General features: G+C 38.9%; 1 protein-coding gene across 3 annotated transcripts in view; it reads left to right on the forward strand.

Annotated features, from left to right (window-relative positions):
• Positions 1-9,470, forward strand: part of TET3 (tet methylcytosine dioxygenase 3) — a 75,718-nt gene extending 66,248 nt beyond the window's left edge. For all 3 annotated transcript variants that reach the window (XM_075858480.1, XM_075858481.1, XM_075858482.1), the window contains 3 exons: positions 134-271; positions 4,301-4,637; positions 5,362-9,470. In XM_075858480.1, coding sequence (XP_075714595.1) covers positions 134-271; positions 4,301-4,637; positions 5,362-7,022 — 2,136 coding nt within the window. In that variant the 3' untranslated portion in view covers positions 7,023-9,470. The remainder of the gene's footprint in view (positions 1-133; positions 272-4,300; positions 4,638-5,361) is intronic.
• The last annotated feature ends 607 nt before the right edge of the window (positions 9,471-10,077 follow it).

The following is a 10,077-nucleotide window of genomic DNA, read 5'->3' on the forward strand; positions in this document are numbered from 1 at the left end:
GCCTCAGGCTGGACACATCTGCATTTGGTGTTTTGCGACACATATTTAATACACTTTATTTTGTTGGAGAAAAGTCCAATACATCATGTCCTGTGAATTCATTCAGAACTCATCATCTGCCTTTCCTTCTTAGGTTAACAACGAGGACGTAGCAATAGATTGCAGGCTTGGGTTGGAAGAGGGGCGTCCATTCTCCGGTGTTACAGCATGTATGGATTTTTGTGCCCATGCACACAAGGACCAGCATAATCTCTACAATGGCTGCACTGTGGTGAGTTTACTATTTGGTGCAGGGAATATAGAATGGATGGGGTCAGAAACCTTAACGTAAATGTCCATCCATTTTGTTCTTAACCTCAATAGGTCCAAAACTCTGTGCTTATTAATTATTTTCAATATATCTATATAGGAGATGGTGCTCATTTTTTCTAAAACAGAGATCCAAGTCTTCTGGATAGACATAGAATTAAAGTGTAACTAAACATTTGACAAACTTCTGACATGTCATAGTGACATGCCAGAAGTTTTGATTGGTGGGGGTCTGAGCACTGAGACCCCCACCAATCGCTAAAACGAAGCGCTCGTGTGAGCGCTCAGCCGCTTCGTGTCAGTTCGGCTTTTTCTGGAAATCAATTTATCGGAGTACGGACTCAATAGAAAGTCTATGAGCCCGTACTCTGATACATTGGCTTTCCGGAAAAAGCAGAACAGAAAAGAAGCGGCTAAGCACTCACACAGGCGTTTCTGCCGCTTCGTTTTAGCGATTGGTGGGGGTCTCAGTGCTCGGACCCCCACCAATCAAAACTTCTGACGTGTCACTGTGACATGTCAGAAGTTTGTCAAACGTTTATTTACCCTTTAAGTGATTAAAATTCTGTCTGCCTGTTACCACCACTAGGGGGAGCTTAGGAGCTTATTGTCTCTTTCATATATATATATATATATATATATATATATATATATATATATATATACAAAAGAATTTCTGATGTCCGTCGTATGTTCTTCATGCACAGCCAAACAACTGGACCAATCTGCACCAGATTTGGCACATAAGTAAATCACGCACTTCCGAAGTTTTTAGACCGGTTTCAGCTCTCTAGGACCTACGATTCTCGACATATTCACAAAAGCAAATATGACACGGCTTCCACATCAAGGACCTTCTTCAATATCAAATCAGATGACCTGAATTGGCCAATAGAAGCTCGCACGTCCTTCATTCTTAGCCTCACTCACATACACACAGTTTTAGACCAGTTTTCCATAACAACAAAGCCATTTTTCTTTACTCGACGTGATACTCGCCGTAAACTAACTGAACCTATACTGGATTTGAGCATTCTCATAAATTGAACCCCTTTCAGACCAGTCATGCCTCCAAAATGGAATCCTGCACTTGGACTTTATTGCATATGTTGGCTTCCTATCAGTAGGAAATGGCGTTTTTACCCACACACACACAAACAACAAAAAAATGGACCAGTATGAAGCCGGGGAACTCTGCTATTCTATATTATAAAAGTGAATGTCTGTTTGTCGTCCTCTATAGGCTTCCAAACGCCTGAACCATTTGACCCCAAATTTGGCACATAGGTACATCGGGTGGCCGGGAAGGTTTTCGTAAATGTCCCAACCTTGCCGTTGTTCTCGGTTATCAGCCATTATAGCGAATGTCTGTTTGTCGTCCTCTATAGGCATCCAAACACCTGAACTATTTAAACTCAAATTTGGCACATAGGTACATTGGGTGTTCAGGATGGTTTTCGTAAAGGTCCCGACCTTGTTGCTGTTCTCTGTTATCAGCCATTATCACATGATCACAATCCAATACTATAAAAGCGAATACAGACATTCGCTTTTATAGTAAAGATGTTTTTATCTGACAGTAGCAGGTAGTACACTTTACAAGATAATCCTAGATGGGAAGGTACAGGTGAGTGGTTACCCATAGCAACCAATCAGATTACTGATGGTCAGGAGGAAAGCTGCATTACTAGCTGCAAAGAATCCTCTTGCCCAACTGGAAGCTGATCAAATGTGTCATACTGCTGCTCGAGCTGCTGAAACTCCTCAGCAAACTCGGACTTTATGAGCAACAGACCAGACAGGTGGCTCTCAGAAGTGCAGAGACTCCTGCCCAAACCTAGGCCAGAAAGCAAGCTGATAGAGTGCATCATGTTCAGTGTGCTAATGAGTGGGCTTTCATGAATGATGCTGTTTTCAATTATGATCCAACCATAGTCTATGGCCAACTGGTAATAAAATTGCCAATGTTGTTAATAAACAGGCTCTGTCACAGTCTCATGACTCCATTTCCTACCAGTTTAGCTGTTAGGTATTTAGGAATTTAAAATTTAAATAAACATTGTGTAACTGCCGGGATATATGGGGCTTCTAGCGATTTCCCTGTATACCAAGAATAAATGATGGAATGAATTAGCCTCCTGGGCAACCCTGGAACAAATCCAATGAAAACACAAACAGACAGACCTACACATTATACCCGGGCAGCGCCTGGTACTTTTTCTAGTATATTATATATTATTAGAACTCGAGAAAATAGCTCTCAAGCTTCCCTTCGTGGTAGCTGAAGGCAGCCAGAATGTTATCATTTAATAATATATTTTAGTTTATGTAGGGGATTTGGAACTCTGTATCAGTATAATGGAGATCCAAACCTTTTACAGATATATTAAAAGGGTTATTTCATGACTTATCCACAGGATAGGTGATAAATGTCTAATAGCTGGAACCCCCATCGATCACTAGAACGGGCTCTACTAGATTGGGAGGAGTTTGAATGGAGTGGTGCCCTGCTGCTCTATTCAATATCTATGGGGCTGACGGAAACAGCCGAGAACAGCGCTCAGTTGTTTCCGTCAGCCCCACAGACAGGGAATGCAGCAGCAAGTAGCATGTGTGGCCACTGCTCCGTTCAAACGTACTCACTACGGTCTTGCAGTATGGAGGAACAGGCAGCTCGGGAACCCCGTTCTAGTGAATGGTGGGGGTCCCAGCGATTAAACATTTAAATGTCCTTCGTGGGATAACCCCTTTAAGAAATTACATGTTGTTAAAAGGTAACTTACTTTAAAGGGGTTGAGAACCCTATTTTAAACAGGACTCCTGCAATTAGCTTATGATGGGATGTCCCACTTCTGACATCCCCCCCCCCCCCCCTTTGCAATCAGCTGATCATTTCCGCTAAAGCAAAGCTACTGTTGAAATTAACCATTACATGGCACCCACTGGAGTGAGCGCTACTTACTTGTACACGCGCTATAAATTCTAATAGGGCATATAGAAATGGTTTGTCCAAAGAATATAACCCCTATATGGTACTTTTGGCATGTACAGTATTATTTCAATAACTATATACATTAAATTATAGCATGTATTTCAAGATACTGAAAATTAACGGTAGACTTCTGTGTCTACTATTCTCCATCAGAGTTTCACATGACTTCGTAAATAAACAAAAGAAGACTGTGGCTTCTAGAAAATGTAAAAACGAAGGAATGCACGGTGCACGTTAAAATAATTTTTATTCTTTATGTAGACAGTACACCTGTGTGACGCTTAGGCCCTGTTCACACTGAGTTTTTTGCAGGCAGAAAATTCTGCCTGGAAAAATCAGCTACGGTTTTTTTTTTAAGTGGTTTTGCACCACACGCGCTTTTTGCCGCATTTTTTGCTGCGTTTTTTTTAGCTATCTCTTCAACAGAAAGATGGAGTAACAGCGAGCGTCTTTTGTCGATAAACGCGTAAAAAAACACGTCAAAATTGCAAAAAAACGCCTCAAGATAGGGCATGTCGCTTCTTTTTCCCTGCGAGCGGTTTTTTTTTTGCGGAAAAAAACTGTGTGAACAGGGCCTTTTAGGTGGACCTCCCCTTTTCTTAAGCAGGTAAAAGTTTGTAGCGTCACACAGGTGTTCTGCTACGCTCGTTCCTCTCCTGGCAGCGTCTCCACATGGTATTAGACTATATGGAACTATGAACTGTTTGCTAACCACGATTTGATTTTCCTTTCACTGTTGGGTGACTTTGGAAATATGTTGAACTATTCTAGATTATATGTTTATCATTGCTTTAAATAATTTTAACGCGTATCATGCATTCCTTCAATTTCACGTGTTTTGAGAGGAAGAAGGGACGCCTCTATTGCATGGACTGATTGTGGTTTCTATTCAACTATTGGTCATTCGGATTCATACTACAAGTACCTTGAGTTGCTCGTTTTCAAAAATCTAATGTCCAAAACAATGTTTCACAGTACAGTACTCCTTTTGGTATTTAGGTCTGCACTTTGACAAAGGAAGACAACAGGATGGTTGGTAAGATCGCTGAAGATGAACAACTCCATGTGCTGCCACTTTACAAGGTCTCCTCGACAGATGAGTTTGGGAGTGAGGAGGGCCAAAATGAAAAGATCAGGAAAGGAGGAATCCAGGTGCTATCGTCTTTCCCCCGCGAAGTCCGCAAACTTTCTGAACCTGCCAAATCTTGTAGGCAGAGACAGCTAGAAGCCAAGAAGGCAGCAGCTGAGAAGAAGAAACTTCAAAAAGAGAAACTTACCACCCCAGATAAAACCAAGCAGGAGCCAGCAGAAGCACCAACAAACCAGCAGAGCCCAGGTGTGTAATAAGTGACGGATAGGTGGTCGAATGCTGTTAACAGTAGCTAAGCAAGCAGTTTAACCAACCCATATAGTCACTCTCATTCCTATATTTTACGTATTGTATATGTTAACTATGAGGGCGTATATAAACGTTACATATTATTTAGGGGAAGACAGTCTATTGTCTGCCATCCCTTCTACATCAGTTATGTAATTGGATTTGAGCAGTACTAAACATGTATCCACAAACTGGTTCGGCTGACTCGCATAGACTGTACACGTGGGTTAGCAACCAGAACAGTGTGGACCAAATTTGGATAAACTCCCTTTTGGACTGTATGCAAGACTAAACCTGGTCATACTAATTAGATAATGTCCGTAGATCCCGCTAACTGTCTTATGTGTATGGGTCAGTCCGATTTATGAGCGAATATCTTTGCCCAATAAAGACATACACCATTGAATTTGACTTTATGGTATGAATACGTATACTATTATTTTATTTTCCATATAGTATTAAGGAAGTTAAACTAAAATTGAGAAAACAAATTCTCAAGATTCATTCCAAAACTTGGTTCGCCATTTTTGACTTTTCTGTTTCAGTATATATTTATTATTATGCTAGGCTGCAGGCTCGGTTTGTAAACTATATTATATCATTATAGTCATTGATGAACAGTGCTCCGTTTGACTTTTTTTTATTAAACATACTAAATCCAATGTACTCCCTTTATCCACAGGTGCACTTCAACAGCAGGTAAAGCCTTGTATAAAAGTGGAGCCTACAAATCACTACAGTTCCTACAAGTATAATGCAAATGGAGTTGTTGAGAGTTACTCTGTGTTGGGCAGCTGCAGACCTTCCGATCCCTACAGCATGAATAGTGTTTACTCCTACCATTCTTTCTATGCACAACCACCTAACCTGCCTTCTATAAATGGCTATCACACACAATTTGCTCTTCCTCCCTTTGGATATTATGGCTTACCCAACAATCCTGTGGTCCCTTCTCAGTTTAGGAACTATGGTTCCAATGACACAAGGACTGGTGGATGGATGAGCAACACGTTTGAGAAAAAGTCTGAAATGCAACCAGCAGCAGACATTATGAATCATGGTTATGGAAATGATTTATCTGAGCAACATTATGGGCGGTCTGGAGACATGGCACATCAGTACAGCCTCCATGATGCAAGCAGTCAAAGATCAGCAAATACCCCCCACCGGACTACACCTGCTCCAATGGATAACACTCCTTATTCTTCCTGTTTTAACAAAATAATTAAGAAGGAACCTATGAATGACTTTTTGCACGATGCATTCCAGAGATCTGCTAGTGTCCATTCTCATTCTCAAAGTCCTGCTTTGAATCTCTCGGTGCCGAAAAATGATTCAGCCATTCCCTATAAAGCAAATGGGGCATTTACTCCAGAAAGGACAAATACAGAAGGTCCTCAAAATATGTTTATGAACAGTGAGAAAACTGGCTTAACAAATGGTCTGGATAAGAGAGATTATTATGGTGTCCAATCAAGTGGCATGGGTTTGAAGACCATACATGGACCAAATAAGCAATGGGGTGTATATGGGATTAATACTCAGACTGATCAGCGTGAATCTGACACACCAAGAAAGGTCTGGAGCTCATGCAAGCTAAATGAAAGTTCTCCAAACACCCAGAAGACCTGGAACGGTGGTCGCGCTATGAAGGAAACCCAAATGTTCCAAGAAAAGCTATGGAATTCAGTTGCTGGTAATGATAGGTGCAGTGTGACACCTAGTGCCAGTATGCAGGACAAGTCGTGGAATATGTTCGCGTCTCCAGCTGCTCCATCTACCCCCTTGAAATCAGATACCTGGGATCCATTTAGTCTAGATGATAATATAGAAGATACACCAGTAAAAAAAGAGGAGTATGAAGAAGAAGTCTGGTCCGACAGTGAGCACAATTTCCTTGATGAAAACATTGGAGGCGTTGCTGTAGCACCGGCCCATGGCTCTATTCTTATAGAGTGTGCACGGAGAGAGCTTCATGCCACTACCCCTCTAAAGAAGCCCAATCGCTGTCATCCAACCCGCATTTCTTTGGTGTTCTATCAACACAAGAACTTAAACCAGCCTAACCATGGACTGGCACTTTGGGAAGCCAAAATGAAGCTATTGGCAGAAAGAGCACGAATCAGGCAGGAAGAAGCTGCTAGATTGGGGATCAAAACGGAAGTCAAAGGCTTTGGCAAAAAGAGAAAGTGGGGAGGTGCTGCTACTACAGAGACCCCACCTGTCGAAAAGAAGGATAGTATTCCAACTCGACAAGCAGCTCCTATTATGACAAACTCTTTTACCACTTCATCTTCCTATGCCTATACCAAGGTTACGGGACCATACAGTCGCTGGATATGAGATTAAAACAGCTACCATTGTGGCCATTGTACCTCAGCTAATTGACAGCACTGTAATATATGGTGCTATTTTGGTGCTTTTTTTTCTCTCCTGTGTACCACAGGGGGATCCTGTTTCTGTACACATCTCCCAGGACATGATCTGCAAGAGAACTATTACTGTATATTTTTTTTTTTTTTTCAATTAATCTTAAAAAAGATTTATATCTGCATTTTTTTAAACCTACTGTTGTACAACAAATGACAGGAATATCTTAGCATTCTTTTACGACACACACACAAAAAGAAGAAAACAAATGATTTTTAATTGCATTCAAACATATATTTATTGGATTTATAGAACAATAATGGTGCAAAATTTATAGCTGAATCACATCTGCAAAGGTTTTTTAAGCTACTAAAAATCAGAGCTGACTTTCCATCAAAAAATCTGCTAGCAAGTAATTTTTTTTGTCAGTCTTGGTCTCTCGTAGAGGATGATAATGATGTATTTATAGCAGCGGGCTACACCACAGATACAGTAACCCTTTTATAATAATCAAGTATAAGAATTTCATTCTAATTGGATTTTGAAGATTATCAACATTTCTACATAGTTCTGTTGGCCCTCAGAAGTTATCTATTGATGCAGTAAGGCTCTGTTCACACAAGTGTTAACGGGGTCAGTCTGGGTTCTGTCAGGCTTTCTGATATTTTTGATAGGATCTGTCAGGATTTACAGCTCAAAATGGATCTGGCATCGCTCCGTTATAAACGGAAGCCATAACGCTAGTGTGAACAGAGAAATACAGATGTGTTTGAGAAAATGACAGCCTAAAATCTATTTATGAAATCAATATAATATTTAAAGCAGCATTTTTGTAACATTTTAAATATATTTATAAAAAATATATAATCATTTGAAAACTATACTTCGGTTAATTAAAGTTCAGGCTTCACCCCCACCCCAGTTGTGATGAATGTAAAACCATATTTAATTAAATGTTAAAAATAATTATTTAATAAAATAATTTTTTACCACGTGGGAGAGGAAGCCTGTTCATACAATATCATCATCATTTTAACATTCTTTTGCTGCTACTTTGTGCACCAGAAGGGACAATTAATAATGATTTGGAATTTTTTAGTCATTTTCAATGCACATCTGTTTTTTTGAGAGATTCCTATTACAATTTAGGAAATTTGAACCTACAAACAGGTCCTACCACTGCAGTCATGTAAAAATAAAAAAATATTGAAATTGTAGACAAAAGGGCTGCTGTATCTTGCATCCAATGAAAACTGTGAATATTATACCATTGTTGTCTGTATTAGATTGTTAGCGTACATGGTGCTGGTAGGCTCTGGGGCATTCTCTTTTTCATTTATATCATGTCATGAACACTGCCAAGCAGACCACAATATCCCGGAATAATTTTTATTTGTGAAAATTACCACCATTTTTTTTTTTTACTCTAAATGTGTTGAATCGGTTTTTGTAATTTTAATTTTTGTATAGTTTTTGTTTATTATATATATTTTTTTTGGTGGGAGGGGGCGGGCGAGAGGAGTTTGGTGCTTTATCTCCTTACAAACCAGACAATTATTGCAACATAGAATATCTATGACGGCAACACCTATTTTTTGGGCCTGAAGAATGCAGGTGCTACAAAGAATAAATAATTAAATAAAAGTATTTTTATGAGAGTAGTGGAATTAAGACTATTTAGATTTTTAGGAGGTAAATGTATTAGATTGGATAAAGGTTGCAAAGTTGCACCTATAGGTTGCAAAACATTGCACCTATACCATTGACTGCCCCAACTACCGGGCAGTCAATTCCATAACGAATGTAAATCCTAACTCAATTTTTAATATTATTGCTGTTTTTATTTTTATTGTATTAGGTTTATAACGCATGGGGAATATACTCCATGTAGCCACATTTTTGGAACCATCGGTCTGTATATAGCTTTTTTTTTTGCCTGTTTTATAATTTGATTTTAAAGCACTTTTTATCCTGCTGCAAATACATAGATAATGGGAGAATGTATATAGAGGTAGACTATTTAACGCAATGTGGCCGTCCTACCAATTACTATATCTGCTTTTATATATATATATATAAAAATATATATATAATTTTTTTAGTTGTAATTTGTAAGCTACAAAAGTGTTGCTATTGTACAGTCTAGAGTAGCATTTAGAAAAAGAAGATAATGCCACTCCACCCCCACAATATACCCGTGCAGCTCTTTATAAATGTTATTTAGTAATTGTACATTTCTCACAGGCCATGGGATAGAAGTCAAGTCTGTCACCACTAGCTGACTAAACTATTGTGTGATATATTTGTTGAGGAAGACCAAAAAGATACGATCGGCTCCTTGAAATTTGCATTGCATTTGATTAAAACCTGTATAAATTTACCTTTGACAATTGCAGTATAAAATAAACTGTTCACAATTCATCCGGATAGAAAAGTCATTCTACAATGCTAAAAAAATATTATTATTTCCTTAAAATATCCATTTTTTGTTTCCACATAATTGGACATGGGAAACAATTGAATTTTCTTTTTGGACCAGTTCGTGAATATTGCAGTAGGACTGCCTCGACATGTTCAGTAGTTGGAGTATTTTATCAACATTTAAAATATATAGTCCATCTACAACCTGTCATTTCCATATATTAACACACTGGTTTTGCAAGGAACCAAATTCAATGGGTTGAAAAAAAAAAAGGGACTGCTTTTTTCCAAAAACAACTTTTGTAGCTCATCCCGCTTCACTTGAAAGGAGATAAGCTACAATATGAGATCCAAACCATGGACAAGACTGACGCTGTTTCTGGAAAAAGAACTATCCAATTTAAGAGCAAAAAAGTTGGTGTACACGTATCTCGTTTGGGTACAGGGTGGTAACATCTAAGCAGTCACTGTTTTTGTTTTATGTATATGAAATTTTAATGTGCTTTGAAGGGTTAAAAATCTTCTACGTGACTGCTCTCCTAGTAATGTTTGCATCAGCAGAAGATTAGTGTGCTGATTTGACAGGAGGCAATTAACCTGTCCAGAT

This window comes from Rhinoderma darwinii, chromosome 3, assembly GCF_050947455.1.
Source record: "Rhinoderma darwinii isolate aRhiDar2 chromosome 3, aRhiDar2.hap1, whole genome shotgun sequence".
NCBI lineage: Eukaryota > Metazoa > Chordata > Amphibia > Anura > Rhinodermatidae > Rhinoderma > Rhinoderma darwinii.